Source organism: Chelonoidis abingdonii, chromosome 23 (genome assembly GCF_003597395.2).
Source record: "Chelonoidis abingdonii isolate Lonesome George chromosome 23, CheloAbing_2.0, whole genome shotgun sequence".
Lineage (NCBI taxonomy): Eukaryota > Metazoa > Chordata > Testudines > Testudinidae > Chelonoidis > Chelonoidis abingdonii.
The window spans coordinates 9923165-9947870 of NC_133791.1; the positions used below are offsets into that span (position 1 = coordinate 9923165).

Genomic DNA, 24706 nt, shown 5'->3' on the forward strand with positions numbered 1-24706 from the left:
CAGGGTTACTGTATCAACGGAACTATTCTGATGTAAATACCAGCTTGCATGGCTCACTCCAGCTGTGAGAGAATATACTCCGAGTCCTTTTTAATTTCACTGCAAGTTTGCATGGTCATGCTGAACAAAAATGCATCCGCCAGAATTTGGCTTCACTGGCCAGGTCTACACTACGGGATAAAATCAATTTTAGATACGCAATTTCAGGTACAAGAATAGCGTATCTGAAGTCGAATATCTAAAATCGATTTACTCATCCGTACTCACCGCGCAGGATCGATGTCCACGGCTCGCCATGTCGATTCCGGAACTCCGTTGGGGTTGGTGGAGTTCCAGAATCGATATAAGCGTGCTCAGGGATCGATATATCCCGTCTAGGTCAGACGCGATATATCAATCCCCGAGCAATCGATTTTAACGCGCCGATACGGCGCGTAGTATAGACGTGGCCACAGCTCCTTCAAAAATCCCAGTCATAGCTCTTTACAACTTTGTACCTGTTGAACAGTTATCTTAATTGGATAAAGATAAACAATGATGATGTACGGTACTCTGCAGCAAAACACCTGCACTTCTGAAGTACCCTGCTAGCACATGTATCCATGTCACATGAAATTCAATGGTTTGGGTACCTAACTCCATTAGGCTCCTTAGCAAATCCCATCCTATATATCTGAATAACTTCATGATCACTGCGCTGCAGTTAAAATAAGCAATTTCCTGGATAGGTTTCTCGTTCTCCACACACACACACAGTTTCTATGCTATGGATACCCACACAATTCCCTAGGGAACACTGCAAAGCCTTCCACTGTGACAAAGCCTTTCCAGCATAACAAGGAGGACATACACAACACTAACATCCCCTTCTAACTGATCCCTTCTTCATCCCCAATCTTCAAACGCTAAAACAATACTCTACCCCAAGCAGAATTTTTATACCCCAAAAAGTGAGAAGTGCCAAAAACTCCACGTAGTCCAACAGAAACTCTGATACTGCTAATCTATTTTACTTGACAAGTTCTCAAATACTATTACAATGGGTGGCATTATAAAACCCTAAGATAGATAATAAGGGTACAGTACCTTCATGAAAATTAAACAGTGCTTGCAACTTGCATGGCACGGAATTTAAATGGTTGTGCGTGTGTTAAACTGGGGATTTCAAATGTATTTTTAAAGGGCTAAAAGACCCAGCTCACATATTTACATATTCTACTGCTTATCTTTGTTTAGTGGATGCATCTTGACCATGTAAAACACCGGGGGGAGAGGGGGAGACGGAGACGGACACGACTAATCAAATATATTCAAGGCAACTCCCATATTCTGAAGCCACACCTACTTTAATGCTGCAGGGAAAATAACTACATTTAAAAGAAGAAATATATGCAATGAATACACATTTGCCACAGTCATGCTCAGTAAGAAAAAGTACAATTTAGCGAAGGTTTTACAACAACTTGACTTAAACTGGATTAAAAAGGAAACCGCACAGAACTTCTAAAACTATCTCTCTCTCAATCCTACTCACTTTTCTTCAAAAATCTCTATGGGCTTCTCTTTGCTTTTCACATCAAATTCAAACTCTTGCCCTCCACATAGAAGAATGTACAACTCCACTCCTACCTAACTCTCTGCTTTTCCTCTTACACACCCAATATTTGTGCTACAACCACATCTCTCTTCTTTCTGTATTCTTTTCACACTCTTCCCCTTACACTTGTAACTCCTTCCATCTCCTTGTTGGTGAAGAACCACCTTTTCCTCATTCAAATCCCTTTTTAAAAATCCTTCAATGTTAATCGGGTCTGGGTATTCCCTCCACCAATATATCACTAAATTTCTGGCAATGAGATCCACAGAAGTGAACACACTATTCCAGATGCAGTTATACCAGAAGGATGTGAGTATCTATAACGTCCTTGCCTGCGACATACCGCACCACTTCAATGTATTCTTTCAGAGTTTCGCCAAAGTAGTCAGATTGTACCAGTCTGATGTGACTTACTCTAGCTACTCAAGTGAAATGGAAAACTGTACTTCAATCAGGAAAATATAACAGCACACTGAAAAGTTCAGAAAACAAATTCAGTTGGGATTTTTGCAGACTATTTGAATCCCAATTTATCTGCAGTAAACATTCCTTACAGGCCAATAAAACGTTGCATTTTCTATCGAGCTGTAGCTCGAGATACTACAGCATCATTTTCCAAAATCAGAAGCAAATGTGAAGTGTAAAAGAAGAGAACAAAAAGACAAACATCTCTGTTCATACTGTATAGAATGATGCCATAGAAAAATAGCAGATTATCTATAATGAGATGGAATGAAAGTCACATCACTAAATATCTAGACAAAGATACAAGGATGCAAGACAAATTTATAGACTCATAGAAATGTGGAAGGGAACTCGAGAAGTCATTAAGTCCAGACCCCTGCACTGAGGAAGGACCAAGTAAACCTAGACCACCCCTGACAGATGTTTAACCTGTTCTTAAAAACCTTCCATGGTGGGGATTCCACAACCTCTACTGGAACCCTGTTCTAGAGCTAACTACCCTTAGTTAGAACATTTTCATTAATATCTAACCTAAATGTCCCTTGTTGTAGATTAAGCTGATTAATTCTTGTCCTACCTTCAGGGGACATGGAGATCAATCAATCAATCATTGTATTTAGAACGGCTCTTAACGTATTTGAAGATTTATCAGGTCCCCCCTCAGTCTTCTTTTCTCAGGACTAAACTTGCCCAGGTTGGCTGGTTGTTTAAAGCTTTCTGCATAGGTCCAGTTTTCTAAAATTTATCATTTTTGTTGCTCTCTTCTGGACTATCTCCACTTTGTCCACATCTTAAACTGTGGTGCCCAGCACTGGTTACAGTACTCCAGCTGAGGCCTCACCAGTGCCAAATAGAGTGGGACAACTACCTCTCATGTCTTGCATATAAGACTCCTGTTAATACATCCCAAAATGATATTAGTCTTCTAGTAACAGCATCACACTGACTCATGTTTAATCTGTGATCCACTGTAACCCTCAGAACTTTTTCAGCAATACTTTCATCTAGCCAGTTATTCCCCATGTTGTAGTTAGAACATAAGAACAGTCAGATCAAAGGTCCATTTAGCCCAGGAGCCTATCTTCCGACAGTGGCCAATGCCAAGTGCCCCAGAGGGAATGAACAGAACAGGTAATCATCAAGTGATCCATCCTGTCGCCCATTCCTAGCTTCTGCATTTGATTGTGCATTTGATTTTTTTCTAACATACTTTGCACTTGTCTTTATTGAATTTCATCTTGGTGATTTCAGGCCAATTCTCCACTTTGTCTCACCCTACTAGGGACTGATGATGCTTCAGCTGCAGTAGTGTGTCCAATTCTGGGCATCACACTTTAGAAAAAATGGACAAACTGGAGAGAGTGCAGGGCACAGCAACAAAAATGACGAAGTGTTTAGAAAAGATGACCTACGAGGAAAGGTTAAAAAACTGGGCATATTTTCAGTCTTAAGAAAAGAAAATGAGGGCAGGGGATCTGGTAAGAGTCTTCAAATATGTAAAGGGTCGTGATAAAGAGGATGATGATTGATTGTCTCCATGTCCACTGAAGGCAGAACAAGAATTAATCAGTTTAATCTTTAGCAAGGGAGATTTAGGTTAGATATTAATGAAAATGTTCTGACTCTAAGGGTAGTTAAGCTCTAGACCAGGGTTCCTAGGGAGGCTGTGGAATTTCCACCATGGAAGGTTTTTAAGAACAGGTCAGACAACCCCTGTCAGGGATGGTTTAGATCAGGGGTCGGCAACCTATGGCACGCGAGCTGATTTTCAGTGGCACTCTGCTGCCGGCCTGGGGTTCTGTCTGCCAGCCCCGCTCAGCCTGGCCTGCCTGGATGGACGGAACCCCAGGCCGGCAGCAGGCTGAGCGAGGTCGGCGTCAGGGACTGCAGCTGGCAGGGGCTGGCAGACGGAACCCCAGAGCAGCAGTGGGCTAAGCGGCTCAGCCTGCTGCCGGCCTGGGGTCCCGGCCACTGGCCCTGCTCAGCCCGCTGCCAGTCTGGGGTTCCACCTGCCGCCCTCTGTCAATGTAAAATGTATTACTGGCACGCGAGATCTTAAATGACAGTGAATAAATGAAGACTTGGCATACCACTTCTGAAAGGTTGCCGACCCCTGGTTTAGAAGTACTCGGTCCTGTTTCAGAACAGAGGGTTGGACTGGATGACTTCTCAAGGTTTCTCCAACCCAACATTTTTATTATTCTGATACTCGTTTGCTTCTTAACATCACAAAGCAATTGTGGACACACATAAAAACTAAGAGCTCTGCAAGCAAAGAGAAAATATGTTAGGTCTCTAAATACACCATGCTCCAATCTCTCCCTGTTTCTGTTTTCAGAATTAATCCATGCTTTGAAGACTTGATAATCATTCTGTTCCCTGATGCATAACAATGCTGTGCAGAGTAACATTTCAAGACACGTGATTGTTATATCTGATTGTACAGAAATTAATCTTTTATATTTCTGGTTTCCAAATAATTAAGGTTCAAGAGAGTCCGGACATATGTATGGTTTGCAGATTCCTGCACTAGCTTTAAATAATGAGGGGAAAACAAGCTATAGTAAACGTACACAGTTTACTCCTGGAATTAAAGAGCAGATCCTGTATATTCACTGCTCAGGTAGAGGCTGCAGAGGGGAAGTAGTACTGTGAAGGACAAAGCAATTAATACAAGCAGAACTTGAAGTGATTCCACATTTTAACTGTATATTGTTGAGAATCAGCAAGTCAGAAAGTCTACTGTTAATACAAGTTTGCTTTTATACACACACATCTAGTTCAGTTCTAAAAGAAACGATGCATCTGTTTATCGCACTGAATTAACTCTACAAAACGCCTTCAAAGCAAGACAGACAGACTGGCTCCCTCTTCTTCGGATTAGCCGCTGACTAATTTAGTGCCGCAGAAAATAAGCGTTTGAAGGGTTGAGCAGGAAGCAGGTGTGCACCTGCCCACTAAACTTGGGCAAAGTCTGGAGCAAGCTGTTCCAGAATGTGGAATGTCTCGGGCTCATCTGCACAATACAGTACAAAGGCAGACAGGTAGTAGGGTGGGGCCCTGCACATGTCCACTGGGACAGACTGCATCATCAACACCGTGAGATGGTGCAGGGAATCAAGATATATGGGAGAGACAAGTGGACATGCTTACCCAGAAAGTGCCTGTGACACAGTTCTCTTTCCCAGATGACAAATTCCTCTTCCCTCTCTTTCATAAATGCTCTATGCACTACATCTCATCCCACCCAATTCAATCCCCCTGCTGCCGAGCCCCTCTCCCATGCACACCTTAGCTACCGTTTTGAATATCAAAACGACAATCATGTTCATTACGGACACAAGGTGAGTGATGCAGGATTTTTTATTTGACCAATTACTGTTGGTGAGACAAGTTTTCGAGCTCACACAGAGCTCTTTTACAGGGCAGACCTGAGGAAGAACTCTGCATAACCTCGAAAGATTCTCTCTCTTACCAACAGAAGTTGGTCCAATAAAAGATAAATGACCTCATCCACCTTGTCTCTCTAATATCCTGTGACCAACATGACAATATTGCAGTCACCTTCATTGGCACTCACATAAGCCATGTGCTAGAACAACAGGACAACGAATAAAAAACTAAATTCATCCCATACAGTGGACCAACAAAAGGCTTATGGACCCTTAAACTTTATTTACATCCACCCAACTGCATCCCAAAAAAGAAGTTTTTTAATAATTATTTGTATTGTGATAGCATCTGCACGCCACTGAGCACTTATATAGCTGTTTTCATCCATGTCTCTAAGTGCTTCAAAAACATGGTTAAGCATCATTATCCACTTTTTAGAGAGGAGAAATGGAGGCACGGGGAAGTAAAGTGACTTTCCCAAGGTCCCACAGTCATTGGCAGAACTGGGAACAAATCTGAGTCTTTAAAGTCCTCTATCAAACTGCATCTAAAGATCTGTATACAATAGTAATGTTGGAAAAAATCTGACATCGCTATTATAATCAATTAGGTGTTCAGCTGAGCTGATGTTAGCAGCATTAGGAACCTTTGTATAGACAGGGCCTCTTCAACCACCGATAGCATTTTTAGAACCATGTCCGTTAGATCTGTACCCAGCAGGCTAAGATGAAACGGTAACAAAGACAAGGTTAGCAGCCAATATCCTGCCTATTCTAGAGCTCCTAATGTTGCTAACACCCATTCATATGAACTGATGCTAACAATCAGTGGGAAATGTTCAGTTTCCCTATTGTAAGCAAGGTTTGAATGCTCGCATTCTAATGTATACCAGAATTAGGATTGCATGTATTTAAGCAACACCACACACCCTAAACACAAAATTGGGTATTTTAACAACCAAGAAGGAGAAGGGGTCTACAGACAGTCCTAGTTATCTTTTTACCAATTTAAATGCACAAGTTCATGTGCCAAACGAACTCATTTCAAAACACCAAGAGATGTGCGTACACTGTGTTCCACATTCTATTTCTAGAGTTATATTACTGGCTGGGATAAGAACTAACAGCTGAATTAAATGGGAGGTAACGTACTGGTGAGCAACCACTTATACTAATGGAAGAAAAGTGGCATGGACATCATCATCCCTGGGCCTCACTGCTTGTTTTCAGAAGCTGAACTGAACTCTAGCTCATAAATTCCAAGAATGGCTATTTAATGCAAGCTGGTGCAGTTAGCGCTTTTGTAAAGTGGTACATCAGTTCCAATTTGCTTGGCCTGTTTATGTTTCTCAATTGAAATTCAATAGCTTTTGGGAAGGTTTTAAACCTATTTTGTTGCATATAATGTAAAAAAACCACAAAGGTTTAATTCTATCACCCAACTGGCCTGCATCCTGAAAGCACATACAGGTTTAGATGGAGCAGAAAAAGTTACGCTATAAGATGGGCAGATGTCAGATGTAAACAAAAAGCACATGCTGTCAAAACCCAAGTCCCTGGGAGACAGGCCCATTACAGAGACAGCAAGGTTTACTGGTGGCATTTTATTCAAAACCCCTTTTTAATCTAACATTAACTCTTTCCTTCCACTCTCATCCTTATCTAATCTAAAAGCCTATAGTTTTATGCCTTCCATTACCTGGCACCTTAGCACCTCGGACTGAGTTTAAATTAAGCCTGGTTATTTACAAAGAATCATGGTATTTTATGAAGGTCTTTTCATCTAACAATAAACATTCAAGGAAATGCTGGTGCAATACTTAAAATTCTAATCAATATAAATAAATACAAAGTATTTTTAATTGTCAAATAATTTACACAAATTTAAGTAACAGAAAAAATCAGATGTCATCACCGTGACAATTTAATAATGCAAAGCATGGCCCTGATGCTGCAATTTGTAGCGTCCCAGAGATTTCAGTGGGATTCCATGCAGGTGCAGATGTTACACTGCAGAATTGGAATTTACAAGTAAATGAAAAATTGGCTCCATTATACATGACCGCTGAAAATCAGAATGTCTGATATAATTGTATGGCAAGTTTTATTAAGTTTTGATTAACTTAACCGTTACCTGAGTTAACGTTAACTTAACAGGGTTAATAGTTATTAACCAAAACTCAAAATAAAAATGACATTTTGCAGCCCTCTGATTTCCTTTGCTTGCTAATGGTAAAAGGTAATTCTTTCAGTCCTACTTTATCTCAAACTGGGGTGCTGCTGTGAAGTAAAGTGTAATGATGTATCATTAAAATGGCAGAGCAGTTCCTTTCTCTGAATGAAGATACTAAACTATGACAAGTACTTCTAAAAATGGTTTGAGCATAAGTTCTCGTTTTCTCTCTCTCTCTCTCTCACACACACACTTTATCTAGTACATACTTATTTAGCTGAGTGATTGTTAAAGTGCTTGGTATAACACAAACGTTCCTTTCCTAGTTGACTATGAGTTCAGTGACAGCTAGGAATATATTCCAGACCTACTTACTAACTAGCTTAACAGCTCATTGCAAGGTAGAAAATGTCAGTATCAACATTCAAGACTAGTATTTTATTCTGATAAAAATAATCCTGTTGATGTGCAACACCAACTAGCAAGGAATGGTTTACTGATGTCTGCAGGACATGTCCCAGTGCATGAAGGAACAAAGATTCCAAAAACACAAATCACCACTGGAACTAGCTGTTCATCAATAAGATGCCCCTAATTTTTCCCCCACTAAACCCATGCTCAGCAGGTTTTTAAAAGAGAAAATAAAGGACCCAATTTGCTTTCCTTTAAATGTTGAGAATCCTTTGACAGGCAAGAACGCTCATCAATTACACCTCACCCATGACAGCTTTTTTACACCACATCTTCACACTTTTAGAGGGCACATCTGATGTATAAATCCTGGCAAAAGCTTTACTGCTTGCTATACCTAAAATATAAATGAGAACGTGTTTCTTGTTATCTTGCTTCTGTTGGTTCTCCAAGAGCAATCAGAACACAGCTGGATTCTCAATATGCAGAGCTGTCTCTCAAAGTCCTTGAAACGCACAAAGAAACTTGTCTTCAGTAGTAAATGAGACACTCAGTAAGACAAAAGAGATGATGCATTAACTGTATACATGTATGTGTGGGGGGCATACTATACAGAAAGCATCCAATGACAAAGAACAAAATCTATTTGCAGAAGTCAAATTCTGCAGCTCAGGTATGTTACTTTTGATTTACATTAAAATAACCAAAAGACATTCAACACCAATAATTATAATAAAACAAACAGTCTTCCAGATCTCTGGATCGGTTAGGTAGACACATGGTCATGTAGGTAAGTAGCACTACCGTATGGGTGCAGATCTGCATCATGAACAGAACCTAATCAGATCACATACACCCTGCTTTCTAGTTGCATCCAAACAGAACATTGTGCATCTTTTATCATTTGAATGTAAGTGTCTACACCAGAAAACTGTGTTAAGGTCAAGTTGGGTTTTTAATTAGCTGATCCTGATACACTCGTAACCTTTATCCTAGCATGGACATTCTGCGATACTTTTACCTTGATGGAGAGGTACACTCTGACCTGGGCAATTAAGATAAAACATTGCAATGCATCCACACTAGCAAGTAAAAGTTGTGATTACAGCACAGTCAGTCAAAACACTCAGCCTAACTTCAACCCATTTTTCTAATGTAGAAAAGCACTAAAAAGGCACTGAGAAAAAGTGAATATCCTCAGAAAAGCCGGTGTTTAAAAAAAAAAATCTGGCTGGATCCAACCAGACAAAACACATTTTGAAACAGGCTATTGTGAGTAATTAGCTGATGTATGTTTGTATAGTGCTTTGGAAAAGTAAAGTGCAATGCAGTGGTGTTATTCATTCATTCTCTCAGTGCCAGTAGTTTTCCAACAGCCATGAGAACATCATCAGCTGCTTGCTCTACACAAAAAGAGGGGTTTGAAACTGTTATGATCTACTTAGAGTCATACAAATGACATTTCTCAGGGAAAGCTAGCAATTCGCTATTAAATGCAAAATTTGAATATGAATAGAAATAGTTTACTACCTACACCCCCCAAAAAATAATTACATTAATTGACAAGAAAAAGCGATAAGAGGTGAAAATTGAGAGAGATGTTTGATGTTTAAGTTAATATCATCACTTCAATGTCATCCATCACGGTGTGCCCTGACAACACATTCTTTGCCGTTTCACTGTGCTGAAATGAAACACACAAGCTCTCCGTACTTTCACATATAGCATATTAGAAGGTTTCTGTAAACATGACGGGATTTCATGTTTTTTCCAATGCTCAATACTGCAGATTGGATACAATGCATATCTTAAGACCTAAAGCTGCAAACACTCCTTATGCATGTAGGAAATGCTAAACCAGTCTGATAACCTATTTCAGATGAGTGGCCAGTGCCAGAGGATGCTACAGGAAACACAACAGACAATTATTCAATAATCTGCTCACATGGGGAGTTTCTTTCCAACGGCAAGTACTTAGTTTCAGTTTATGCCTTGAAACATGAAGACTTATATTCTTATAAACTTTTAATCTAATGTAACAATGGGTGTGTGTTTATTATCCACATAAATGTCTATCCCTATTTAAATCCTACTTGCCTTCAATAAAGTCTTGTGACCATGAGTTCCACAAGTTAATTCCGTAGTATTAAAAAACAATATCCTTCCTCAGGGCATAGTGGCTACTAGTCACTGTTGTGAGTTACTACTCTTGAAATTAAGGGCTTCTCTTCACTACTGGGGAGATCGAGGCTGCTGCAATTGATGCAGCAGGTGTCGACTCAGCAGGCCTAGAGAAGACCCACTAAATCGATGGCAGAGCATCTCCCATTGAAGACACCGGGGTAAGTCGACCTAAGCTACGTCAGTTCCAGTTACATTATTCACGTAGCTGGAGTAGCATAACTTTGGTCAATTTATCTCAGAAGTGAAAACAAGCCCTAAGTGTTTACAGGACTAGACCCCTAGATTTTTCTCTCACCAGGGCAGGGAAGGGCATATGCTTACTTGATGTCTGCAGAGCATCGTGTATGTTTACAGGACTATTTGAATGATGTTAAATGAAGTAGTAACCATGTTTTGGTTGTAATAACTGATGGAGGTATCAACTAAAATCAGTTTCAAGACATCCTGTATGGGTGATTGGAGACACACAGAAAAGGTTCAGGAAGTTGAACATGTAAGACTGTTGAATGCAGCTTCTCCCCCGACGTACACCTGTTTCAAACAGGCTAAATTCTGTTTTGTGCCTCTAATTTGTTCTGGCAAGTAGATCTGAGCTAGGGATTGTGCAGAAGAGCTCCATTCAGTCAGTTATGTACATCCACAGTGATGACCCTGCTCCCATGCACTGCCACACTTGCAGGAGACCTTACAATTAACAATATACAATTGCAACGCTACTTATAGGAAAACTTGTGGGTGTTGTTGGGAATGTGCATTTTCCCAATGAGAGACTTGCAAATGCCTGTTAACGCTCACATTCTCTCAATTTTAACCAAAGTTCAAAGAATGTGCTTTAAGGTTCATTATCTCTCCAAAGGGATGTTATTAAAATGTCACCACATGCTGTGGAGCCTTGTAATCCACTGTTTCTTATTTTTACTTAATACATGGACCCTATAAACACCTTCCTCCAACCTTTTCTCTATACTTCTCTGAAGACAAATATCACAGCCCTCCCCATTCTCCTAGTCTCTCTTCCCCCAGCAATAAACACAACCACAACCTTCAGCAGCACTTCCACTGCTGGTGTCAGAATTTTTGATTACAAATAGCTTTTTGCCTTTTATATGCATCTCCATGTCTGCACAAACATGATTCACCTTTTTGCCTCCTCTATGCACATCACACTTGAATCCCAAGCTTTAATTCTATGCCTTCCTGTAGCAGCTGGCATATTCTTACAACACACCAATCTCTGGTAAAATTTTCCATTAGCCAGAGTGACTCACTTACCTTGTCTCTGGATTGTAGCCCAATATGTAGAAAAATGAATCCACTCGGGCTTTAAACTCTCTAGCAGCAAATATGTCAGAGAAATGGGAGATATTACACTTCCCTCTGAAAGGAAGAGAACAAATGGTATTAGAATCCCATGCTGGACAACATTCATTTAGATAAGCATCACTCCACTTTGGAAATCAGTCAAGGGATGCATTGTGCTCTTGCAGGTGCCCAAACTTCATAATAATGCAAGATCCAACCCTACCATCAGTGACTTCCAGGCAAATTCTCCCATTAAATTAAATGAGAAACAGTCATTAATCTTATTCGGTCAGGACCCTCTCCAGGGTAGTCACAAACGAACAGTATATACCTTTAAACAGAAAATCTACCCCAAACTGTAATGTTTAAAAGGTTGAACATCCCTGCTCCAGCCCCTGGCTTTAATCTCTCTTTTTTCTTTTTAATAACTAACTCTTTAAAGCTGATGTACAAAATTCTACTATTCATTAACTAAGACGAGTGATTTATTTTTTTTTTAATGGGTGAGTAAAATGACAGTCTTAATCACCACCCTTACGAGACTGGTGAGTACACTTGGTGTTTCATCGAATACATTTTCAAGACAACCTCATAAGTATGCTTTGACAATTTTCAGATCAAAAACAAATTAATTGGCTAAGTATTTTTAGCAAGATTGCACTGTAAACAATATAAAACAACAGAAGTTACAACAACACAATTACTTTTTCATCAGGAATAACACCTAGCTAAGGTTTTGTTCCCTCTGCCCACAGGGGCCTCTAGATTGGCCTCTAATATAGAATACGCCTAGTATAAATCCCTGCTTCCCATTACCTCCTTAAAGATAGAAAAAAGTTAAGAAATTTCTTTATAAATTTTGCTATACAAAGCAGTCTTCTTTTGTTCTCATTAAGGATAGCCACAAGGGGAATCACGCTGCAAAATGTTTCTCTCTCTACTGTCTTGCTCACGGGTTTGTTAAACTGTTTAGTGCACAGAAGCTGCTTTAAACATTCTGTAAACACTGCACAGCAATTTACAGCAGTGAAGTAAATCAGATAGCTCAGAAGAGGGCATCAGAGGGAAATGGCTAATCAACTAGAGAGACTTACACTTATCACAGGTATTTGTCAGTAGACGTTTGCAGTTGTATTTTACCTGCAAGTGGAGACTACCCAGACTAGTGAACCACAAGACTATCTTTCTTTTCAGCAGCGTAAATATCTTTAACATTAAAAGAACAGAAGCAAGCATTTCCTTCCATCTGTGAGTCAATGACCTTTCATTCCTCTAGATCGACCACAACAACAACAACACTCTGCATTTAATTTCATCCAAGGATCTCACAGCTCTTCACAAACATTAACTAAGCCTCATAATGGCTCTGAGGTTGGCAAGCACTATTTTACCTACAGGATTCTGGACTCTTTTGCCTATTTTTGGTCTCTGAAGAGACAGTAGCAATGTTTTACACTTGAAAGGCTGCAGTGGAAAACTTATCGGGACACTAATTGGTTTCCTTCTGCAACCCTTTCATGGGCAAAGCGCTTATGAGAAAGTTCCATCAACCAAATGTGGCTAAGAATGGCTATTTTTTTCTGCATCAAGCTCTTTATCCACATAGGCTACTGCAAAGACAAAAATGACTAGAGACCAGTCCTGCAATTTTACTCACATGAATATTCTCCAAGAAGTCAACAGGACTACTCATGTGAGGAGGAGTTACACAATCAGACTCTAGGATTGCCTAATTCTCAGCTTCTAGAGGCAAAGCAAAAATTTATTTCTTGGTCAGATGTCGTCAGACTGCAATGCAATGTTAAAATCCTCTGCAGTTTAAATCAAACCTGCAGCCTTCTTGAAGCACTGACAATCCTGTTCACTGCTCATTTTATCTTAATTTCTTGAAGATAACGCTAGGGAATTAAAAATTGGTGGTACTTGTTTCCATCTTTCACAGAAAATTTTGATGAAATAATTTTAAGGTAGATCAAATTTTTCTAAACTTTCCTTTGAATAATGCCAAGACAATTCACCTGGTACAGTAAATAATAACTAAAATCAAGAATATGCATTTATCCAGACACACAAAGGCAATACAATATTTTCAGCATGGAATTTTATGCAGGTAATACTAAGTATTGCTACTGAAGTAAAAGACAATTGTGTTTATTATACACTTATGTAGTGTTGCATAAGTACTTTCCAATTAAAGTTTTCTCTTGACCAGAGCAGCGGACTGGGAGCTCGGATACTTGGTTATATTTCCTACTCTGTCATCAGTTTTCTGTGTAGTCATGGACGGCCATCTGCATGGAGGGCATGGTTATGTTCTAAATTATTAAATTAAATTTAAAATTAATCTTTTTTCTGGACTTCCCAATGTATCTAGTCTTCTCTATTTTGTCATTTAGGTTGTCAAATCATCAGGGAAGTGACACTCCTTATATTTGTGTCTTGTAGGCAGCTGTAAAAATTACTGGCACACAGTAAATACTATTAACTAGAGGAGAATGAGTGGAAAGGATGTGCTCAGTTCCTTGCTATGCAAACAATACGTGCCTGAACGTCAACATTTAGAAATGTAACTAGAAGCTCTGTTTCATTTTTCAAAAGGACTAGTTTTAAAATACAACTGATAAACATTCATATTAGAATTGCCATAAATGGAAGAGGTAAACCATAATGAAAATAAAACAATAAGCCAACAGGAAGTGTAGTCTAAAGAGTCATTTAAAATATTTTCATGGTGAATATTTTCTGAATCCCATCAGTCTTTTGTCTCAAACTAATTTATGAACTTTTTGTGTTTCATGTTGCCTTCAATTTGTTCCGTGTTTTATTTTATTTATTTATTTTTAAATAGAGGGGGAAGAGAATGAGAACACAGAAGAGTCTACAATACTCTCAGGGGAAATTCCATACACATGTTTCAGTTTCTCAGTGTCTAAAATGACAATTAAATTTACAAGCCTGGTTTCAACAATCCAACCAACCTCACATTAGCTAGCTATTCTCTCCAAGTATGTCGATTTCATATGGGAAAGCTACCTTTCGTGAGACACAAAAACCACTCTGGAGTTTCAGGAAGATTACAGCACACCACTGGAATGTTCTGAGTTTATCTAAAATCCTGTAATAAGTCAAATAAAAGATTTTTTTCACCTCCCCTACAGCACAAGTTGCAGCTAATTTGCCTTGAAGTAAAGGGCTTCAGAGAAGTGGCTTTGAACAAAGAAAATGTCTCCAGATGGTTTTACTGAAACACCATCTGAGCATTATTATCAGGGAGATTATTCAGTTCACATTTTGACAATATCCATGCACTCTTCAGCTAGTTGAAAACTCGATGGATGCCAGTAAAAATAATGCCTTAGTATTTCTATCAGAAAACATTTGTAAGTAATGGTGTCTCTCCCTTTGCATGGTCAAAGGTTAGCCACTTAAGTTAAAAACTAACTGGGCAAAGAGAGCAGCAAGCCCTGGGGAAGGGCAGATAAGAGAACAATACAGGGGTCCAGTTACCTCCTCTGTTTATACAGCTAGCTTTTAATGGAGCTCTCAACTGAGCTACAATGATTTCTGCCTCAGAGCAAAAGTCTTTAATGCAATTTATCAGGGCTGCACTAACAGTCATTTTGCAAAGGGAGGTTATTGTTAATGGTGAAATGAAACAGAGAGGAAGGGAGGGTACCGTTTCTACAATAACTAGCAATAATCTAAATTTGCAATGATGGGAAACAATATGGTCTGAACACCATAGATTAGCTAAGATTAAAATGAGATTTTTAGAATCACAGCTTCTTTTCAAATTAGAACAGATAACACAAGTTAATTATTGCATGTGGTGAGAAGGAGCCTGAGCAGTATGCTAATGATCCCCAAACAGAAAAGGACAAAAGACAGCTCACCTCCTCTGTTCTAAGATTTTCAGTGCTATTTTTCCTCCCTGCCAAGCCTGCTGTGGGATGCTGCACCAGGTCCTCTGTCACTTACCTAAGGGCAGCAGCATGATAAGTGTCAACATAATCTGAAATAAAGAGCTCTCGATTCTTGATCACTGGATCTGTAATAACAAGCTCTCGTCCAGAATCTGTGAAAAGAGAATAACACATTAGCTGCGGAGTCCCAGCAGATTCACAGGCATTTTGTATGTTGAAGCCTGAGGTTAATACTGTCTTGAACACACACAGTCATTGAGATGTTAAGATTATACCAACATTAAAAATATAATTTTTAAAACAGGGTTTTCTGTGGCACTCACTACAATAATACTGAGCAACTCACAAATATTAACGGATTTGTGCTCCCCATTTGATATGGAAATACTATTAGTCCCATTTTATACAAGGGCTGCTGACAGGAGCTTTCCCTTTGTACCCCTTAAGAAGTGTGCAGGAAGGGAACAGCTCCTTTGGGCACGGCAGGAAAAAGTGCCTTGTCTACAGAGCTCTACAGAGCAAGCATCTTCTTCTGTAACCTCTCACCCCCACCTGTTCTGTCTGTTACACAGTTTGTTCTATACAGTTTTACAAGCTGCAGTTTTCTAAAATTTTATACATCATCATTTTGATCAATATCTGTGCACTGAAAGTCAGTGGTGTCATATTGGCCGTGAAGAACATTTGTTTGCATGTTTTAAAATAGGTAGTTAAAATCCAAAATGCAACCTTGACTATCGAGTCATCAATGATGCCTTTAATAATCCCTACTTACCATAAAAATAGTTTGTATACGCACAGACAATACTACTTAATAGAAGGCATAAAACTATGAAAAATGTGGGCTTTGGCTTTGTGCCCATATTTCCTGGGTTAGAAATTTAAACTGAACTAGTGAGAGTGAATCATTAGACTCATGCAGATTTTACTATACCACATAAAAAACGACCCTCCTAACATTAAAAAGAAAATATTCATAGATTTATACCATTGTATACCAATCTATTTGGATATTTAAATATGAGTGGCAGTGTTCCATTTTTACAGCATGATTTTTTTTTAATTATTATTATTGGGGGGGAGAGGGGATCACAATTCACCTCCAAAGGTTTTCAGTGTTTCTGAGGCTGCCCCAAGGAAATTTCCAGCTCAGAAGACTGGAATCAAGTTTTATGGCTCTCTTGAAGCCCAGGCAAAAATGATCCTGGAAGATTTAAGAATTTCTGTCTCTGCCACTATTAGGAAGATCAGCGGTTTATTATTGTGCAGCTGGGATGGGACGTCAGAGGATGGAGCACTCGACAATTGCCCCGTTCCGTTCATTCCCTCTGAAGCATCTGGCACCGGCCGCTGTCGGAAGACAGGACACTGGGCTAGATGGACCATTGGTCTGACCCAGTATGGCTATTCCTATTTAGTCCAAAAAACGGTGGGTGGAAGACAGGGGAAAGAGTCAGTTAGCAATGCTTCCAGTGAAACACTAACTGTCGTACTGTGTGACAGCGAGTACAAATACACATTAGGATAAGGCTAAATAATCACTCCGCAGCAAGAATTTAGAGCTAATACAGTATGTCAGAGGCATCCAAGAGTAAAAGGGGCTACATGAGTTATCCTTAACGCAACTTGATCTCATAAAATGTTAATTTGTATAGTCCAAAAAAACCTCAAGGGATGCCAATAACTTTACCCATCTGCTGTCTCCAAGTACAACATTAATACATACAGTACAGTAAATCATCATAACTGAGATGCAGCAGATTATAGCTATGGTTAGGACCCATATGCTGCTAAAATGAACCCAGACATAGATATTAAAGGACTTCATCTGCATTCTGTCTGGTTTACACTGACAATTCTTATCTCACATCCCTATGCAAAAACATTGATCTTGTTTTCCACAGACTAGTAAGCACCCCTTGACTCTAGTAAATGTCCATGTAAAAGCAAGTTAAGACTGACACTACAGAGTATGACTCACCGTTCTCGTTGTGTCGGTCCTGAACCAAATGCTGGTAGACTGAATCTGGGACTTCCGACTGGCGATAGTACCATTTGACATTCATAAGGAGATGGTCCCGTTTGCTCTGAAAGAGAAGGTCTAAGGCATTACTGAAAAGGAATTGAGATCATGGCTGCCACACTAATCTTCCCAAGCGTAAAACTCAAGTACCACTGAACAAAATCTGAGGTAAGGAGAATCAAAAGCAGAAAAATATTAATATAATGTAAAAAACCCCAAGGGCAGTGGTACTTGTAGCACAGGAGGCTTTCATCCTTAATAAGACTAAAGAGAACAAGTGACATCCATTTCCATGCAATGTTAGCTGTGCTTGCTTGACCAACCAACACCAACCCTGGAAGTGGGGAGTCAACAGCATTCTTGGGCTCTCATTTCCCTCAAGCAATCTTCTCACCCATCAACTTCCAACAAATCCAAAGTAATGTTAGCCAGATACAGAGGAGCTGCAATCAGCTCCCTCCTGGCAGCAAAAAGAATAGAAACTCAATGGGGCCATTTTTGGACAGCAGACTTTCCACAAGCCTTCCCTATGAGACACTGCTTTGCCCATCATGTTGAGGGCTCTTTGTTAACATTCCTGTTTGGCACCAAAGATGTCACACTTTAAACGCAACATTTGCAGGCTCTGGATATTCAAGTTCTTTATAAGGGGAGAGATTGAGGCTCACCAGAGAATCTAACCACTGACTTGCTATGTCTATATTTATGAATCCAACCCCCCGTTACCAACTTCTCAACCGGAAGTTAAAATGTAAATACCTCTCACCAAGAGAATAATTTGTAGATAAAGAAAATTATGACATATATAGGATCTTTGCTTTAATGTGTCTCTGAATCCCTCAGTAGCCAATTCTTGCTGCTACTCCAGAACACTTAAGAAAACAGAGGAAGGCCTGAAGGGAAATTAACATTCCTTCAGAATGAGGCAACTGCAAGCACAGAATGTTTATTTTTTACATTGCAATTCTCCTACCAGTTCTAAGACCACCCTTAAAATATTTAAATTTAGATTAAAAATATTTATGGATTGTTTAGTCTACATTCTTGCTGTTCCTCCTCCCCTTTAGCCTGTTATAACAATGTCTATTTTTCTTATTTAATCAAAAACACGCAGAACTTGCAATTAAACACTGCTCTTTAAGCCTCTGATTAAAAAACACATGTAGTACCACAGAAGGGCCAGCTAGTGGCAGCATTGTGTCAAAAAAGGTCTCCAAACACTATTACTACCATGTGCGCTGTATAAAAACAGCACAGAAAAACAAACTGCAATGAAAATGTGTCCAAGCTTTAGAGGAGAATCTGCGCTTCGTTAAAGATTTAGAGGAATAACGTAAAAGATAAATGGCTTGTCTGATGTGCCAGGTTCCCTGGCTACCATCACCATCTCCGAAAGTACCTTAAGTCAGCCCAATCTTTTTAAATCTCAGAGACATTTCATAGACAGAAAGTATAACTGTGGGTCTAAAGGTTTTGTTCTCCTCTTAATGCAAGCGCATAAATTCTCTTAATGGTAATGAGTTACATGCAAGCACCAAGGGAAAGAAAGCTTACCAGCCAGTCACTGCAGTTCTTTGGAAGAGTTGCCTCTGCATATTCCTAGGTGGGGAAATGTGCTCTCCCAGCACTGCAAACCTTTAGAAACTCTAGGAAAGCAGCACTTCCTGTTTCCTCACCACCACTCCTCACAACACTGAAAGCTCAGAGTAGAGGTCACAAGAGGCCACACGGTCTCTAACCACCTCAGTTCCTTCCACTAAACTCCAATGTCCTGCAGAGAGTAGAACTCCCAGGATAAGAGGGAAGGTGCATGGGGAGCATGAAGATGCAGAAGCAATGCTCTCAAAGAACAAGACTACAACGCCCTTGAGGTGACCTCTCCATGTTTCCATTTGTAGAGTCTAGCAAGCACCACAACTCCCAAGAAGGAGGCATGAGGACTTTTAATTAAACTAAGATTGCAAAACTGCTCTCCCAAACCAAACTCGACTACAGATGCCCAGTCAAGAGAAGAGTGCTGAGTAAATATGAGAAAAGAGCTTCAGGTAGGAGGCCTACAGATTTCTACAATGATAATGTTATGAAGGCAGGCTCTCAATGCCATCTTAGCCCTGGCAGAGTGAGCTCTAACAACCTGAGATACCATAGAAAATGCATAATGTCTCAATGCACCACCTAATCTGGTTAGGTATGAACTGACTGCAGAAGCAAACACTTCTGATGATTTCCCAAATACCTTAGGACAATCCAAAATCAAAACTCAAAGTCCTCTGAATATCTAGCATAAGTAGGCTAGTTTCCCACTGGTAAGAAGGTAGTTTGGGGAGATTAGTGGTCCGCTTTGAGTGGAACACTAGATGCTACTTTAGGTAAAAAAATTTGGGTGGAATAAAGGAAAACCTTCTCCTCTATGGAAGATCATGAATGTGTTTGCAGAGGGAGAGAACAGCCACCAAAGCCTGCAACTCACTTTTCTTGCAGATCTAACTGATTAAAAATGCTGTTGTGAGAGAGGCAGAAGACAGAGAATTCAAAAGGTGCCTCCATTAACTGTGTTTCAGCCCCAATGAGATCTCACATGGAACAGGTTTTCTGACTGGTGGAGATATTAAATAGTCCTTTGAAGGATTCTGCAACAGTCGGGTGGCTGACAATTTTACAGTTGTCATCTGGTAATGCAGGTAAGTGCTCTTTGATTGAGGACAAGGACAGGCTGAAACAAGATATCTTGGGAATAACATGTAGTTCAAAATCAATTAAATGAGGGCAGAAAATGGAGACAGGTTATTTGCTGCCCACAGAGAAAACTGTTTCCATCTGGGGGAAACAACACTTCAGCATGAAAGCTTTTCTTGGATTGCAGCAAGACAATCCACACTCTTGCAGAACATACTAAATCATAAATAGTCAGTGTCTCACGAGCCAAGCTATGAGGTGAAAAGATTGCAGATTGAGAAGTAGAATGGATTAGAACTCAGACTATCTAGTGATGGTAACTTGTGAGAGCCAGGAGTTCCAAGTATGACTCTCATCCCAGCCCAAGCTGGAATGATAAGAATGAACTAGGCACCTTGGCCTGTCTAATCACCAAAATAAGTAATGGAATCAGTGGGAAAGTATTTAACAGATCTATGCTCTAGTCCAACAGAAGCAAATTTGTCATCAGGTTTCTGTCCATCTTTCCTCTGGAGCAAAATAGAAGACATTGTACTTCTCTTTCCTTCAGAGAGAGAGAGAGAATTGATCTATGGAAAGACATCTTCGCCTACTGGACAAGATGATCCAATTGCTTCACAGACTGCTCCCGCTCATGTAGTCTGCAACTTAACTTGCCCAAGGACCTGCTTTCTTTGCCAGCAAGGCAGAAGAGCCACAGGATTAGTTCAATGAGTCAGACAAGTGTCAGAGGACCATCTCCTCCCAACACAATGAATATCAGAGAAACTCCTGTTTGTTAAGAGATGTTTGTCCATCACCATTTGTACTATGTGGTCTCTGAATAAAGATAAAGCAAATGTGAAAGCCTGTCATAGGGCCCACAGCTCTAGAACTTGATAAGGAATTTGGCTGCTTATGGATTCCAGCCACCACTTTCTCACTTGTGAGTAGTACGCAGCCTAGAATGGAGACATCTAGGATGGCTTCTGACGGAAGTACACTGTCCTTTAGTCCCCAGCAAAGACAACAGCGAAGGTGCCTTCATGTCTCCTATGTTCAGAGCACAATTTATTGCCAGCCCATGAGATCCAAAAAACCTCACTCCTGAGGGTTTGCCTTCAAGACAGTTGTGGCATGGCAAGTGTTGAAAAACCCTTCAGCGGAAGAACTCAGATGCAAGGGTATCAGTAAAGATTTTCTTCTATCTATGACCTAAGTAGTGGCCCAGGGATTCCCTCTAGGTCTTGACAAGTGCAAGCATAAATCAGCTAATTGTCCAAGTATGCATACACACACACATTCCCTGGTGCCCTAGGAATGCTGCCACCATGGCAAAATCCTTCGTGCACACTGCCTAGAAGCTACAATTGCTCTGTTACAACAGCTACCCAGGTAAGCCTCTAATGCCACCCTGGAGGGTGCAGAAGCCAATCCTGACAGCACCTGGAACAGGGAGTCCTAATCAGGAGTTACATCTTCCAGATCTGAAGGAGAAGCACCACTGGATCACACCAGTACAGAACTGGAACTTAGCTAATGACAGAAGTGAGTCAGCCTGGAGAGAACCACATCACCAGAGATGGAGAGCTTGACAGAGTTCTACGGACACCTAAACAAATACTTTGCCTCAGTTTTTAAATGAGGCTAAGGGGCAGTGGCAGGATGGCTAATGACAACAAGGATATGGAGACAGAAATTACCACATCCGAGGGAAGTCAAACTCAAACAACTTCATGGGACTAAATTGGGGGGCCTGGATAATCTCTATCCTAGAATATTAAAGGAACTGGCACATGAAATTGCAAGCCCAATAGCAAGGAGATCGTAAACCTGGAGATCATACCCTATGACCGGAGAATTACAAATATAGTTCTTAGTTTTAAGAAAGGGGAAAAATGTGATCCAGAAAATTTGACCTCAATTGTATGCTAGGTCTTGGAACAAATTTTGAAAGAGAGAAAGTAGTTAAGGACATAGAGGTGAATGGTAACTGGGATAAAATACAACATGGTTTCACAAAAGGTAGATCGTCCCACACCAGCCTGAAATCCTTTTCTGAGAATTTTTCTAGACAAAGGAAATGCAGTAGATCTAATCTACCTGGATTTCAGCAAGGCATCTGATACAGTTCCACACTGGAAATTATTAGTTAAATCAGAGAAGATGGGGATTAATATGACAGTTGAAAGGTGGATAAGAAACTGGTTAATAAAGGGGTGACTACAATGGGTTATACTGAAAAAAAACTGTCAGGCTGGAGGGAGGTTACTAGTGGAGTGCCTCAGGAATTAGTCTTGTGAACAATTTTATTTAACATTTGTATTTCTGACCTTGGCACAAAATGTGAGAGTGTGCTAATAAAATTTGCGGATGACACAAGGTTAGTAAATAGCCAATATTGAGGAGGACCGGAATAATATACAAGAAAATCTGGATGACTTTGTAAACTAGAGTAATAGAAATGGGATGAAATTTAATAATCCTAAATGCATGACTTTGCACTAACAACAAGAAATTTTGCTATAAGCTGGGGACATCTCAGTTGGAAGTGACAGGAGGAGAAAGATCTGGCTGTATTGGTTGATCACAGGATGACTATGAGCTGTCACGGTGATGCAGCTGTGAAAAAGGCGAATGCAGTCCTAGGACGCATCAGGCAAGGTATTTCCAGGGAAGTGTTAGTACCATTATACAAGACACTGGTGAGACTTCATCTGGAATAGTGTGTGCAATTCTGGTCTTCCATATTTAAGAAAGTATGAGGGGGTAGCCATGTTAGTTTGTATCCACAAAAACGAGGAGTCCGGTGGCACCTTAAAGGCTAACAGAGGTACTTCGGCATAAGCTTTCATTGGTTAAAAAACCCACTTCTTCAGAGGCATGTTTGTCATAACTAGAAAGGAAGGGTAACAACCCTCCTGTAGACAATACTATAAAATCCCTCCTGGCCAGAGGCACCAACATCCTTTTACCTCTAAAGGGTTAAGAAGCTCAGGTAACCTGGCTGACACCTGACCGAAAGGACCAATAAGGGGGACAAGACACTTCTTCAAATCTTGGGTGAGGGAGGAGGCTTGTGTTTGTGCTCTTTGTTTTGGGGGGTGTTCGCTCTTGGGTCTAAGAGGGACCAGACATCAATCCAGGCTCTCCAACTCTTTCTGAACCAGTTTCTCATATTTCAAACTTGTAAGTAACAGCCAGGCAAGGTGTGTTAGTTTTATGTTTGTTTTCTCAACTTGTAAATGTTCTTTTTGCTAGAGGGTTTGCCTCTGTTTGCTGTAACTTTGAACCTAAAGCTAGGGCTCTTTGAATCTGATTACCCTGTAAAGTCACTTTCCATTCTGATTTTACAGAGATGAAGTTTACCTTTTCTTTTAATAAAATTCTTCTTTTAAGAACCTGATTAATTTTTCAGTGTTTTAAGATCCAAGGGTCTGGATCTGGTGTTCACCAGGACTAACTGGTGAGGGGATTACTCAGGCTTCCCAGGGAAAGGGGTGTAGGGGTTTGGAGGGGATATTTCTCAAGCCTACTCAGGAAAAGGGGTGTAAGGGCTTGGGGGGGATATTTTGGGGGAAGAGGAACTCCAAGTGGTCTTTTCTCCGTTTCTTGGTGGTGGCAGAGAACCAGGTTTTAACCTAAGCTGGTAAAAAAAGCTTAGGGGGCTTTCATGTGGGTCCTCACATCTGTACTCTAGAGTTCAGAGTGGGGAAGGAACCTTAACAATGTTTAAGAAAGATTCATTCAAACTGGAACCGGTGGAGAGAAGGACTACTAGGATGATCCAAGAAATGGAAAACTTACCTTATGAGAGGAGAGTCAAAGAGCTCAGCTTGTTTAGCCTAATCAAAAAAAGGCTGAGGGGGGATAGGACTGCTCCCTATAAATACATTAGAGAGTTTCTAAGCATCAGAGGAGTGAAGTTCTGGAACAGCCTTCCAAGGGGAACAGTGGTGGCAAAAAAAATAACTAACTTTAAGACTGAGTTTGATAAGTTTATGGAGGAGATGGTATGATGGGACTGCTTACCATGGCTTGTGGGCCATCGGCAACTGCCAGTAGCAAAAATCCCCAACTGCTGGAGACAGGACACTAGATGGCGAGGGTACAGTTACTACAGAGAATTCTTTCCCAGGTATCTGCCTGGCAGGTCTTACCCATACGATCAGAGTCTAATTGACACCATATTTGGAGTCAGAAAGGAATTTTGCCATGGGTCAGATTAGGAGAGGCCCCCTCACCTCAGCATGGGGAACAGGTCACTTGCAGGTTGAAACTAGTGTAAATGGCGGATTCTCTGTAACTTGAAGTCTTTAAATTATGATTTGAAGACTTCAGTAACTCAGCCAGAGGTTAGGTGTCTATTTCAGGAGTGGGTGAGGTTCTGTGGCCTGCAATATGCAGGCAGACTAGATGATCACAATGCTCCATTCTGACCTTAAAGTCTGTGAGTCTGGTATTGCAGGAAGAGCTGGAGGCAAGTTTGGCACCAAGTAAGCGAGAAACAAGACCTCTGATCTGCCTATCCATTCCAGGTAGCCACAGCAACATTTACTCTGCCTTGTCTCCGACAACACC

At 40.4% G+C, this 24706-nt stretch overlaps 1 protein-coding gene across 1 annotated transcript in view; it reads right to left on the bottom strand.

The window, feature by feature from the left end:
* The window catches only part of LOC142045757 (arginine-glutamic acid dipeptide repeats protein-like), a 256334-nt gene that overhangs the window by 103182 nt on the left and 128446 nt on the right, over positions 1-24706 (bottom strand). The window contains exons 4-6 of the mRNA XM_075060204.1: positions 17429-17534; positions 15503-15599; positions 11495-11599 (exon numbers count right to left, since the gene is read on the bottom strand). Of these exons, the coding sequence (XP_074916305.1) occupies positions 11495-11599; positions 15503-15599; positions 17429-17534 (308 nt within the window). The remainder of the gene's footprint in view (positions 1-11494; positions 11600-15502; positions 15600-17428; positions 17535-24706) is intronic.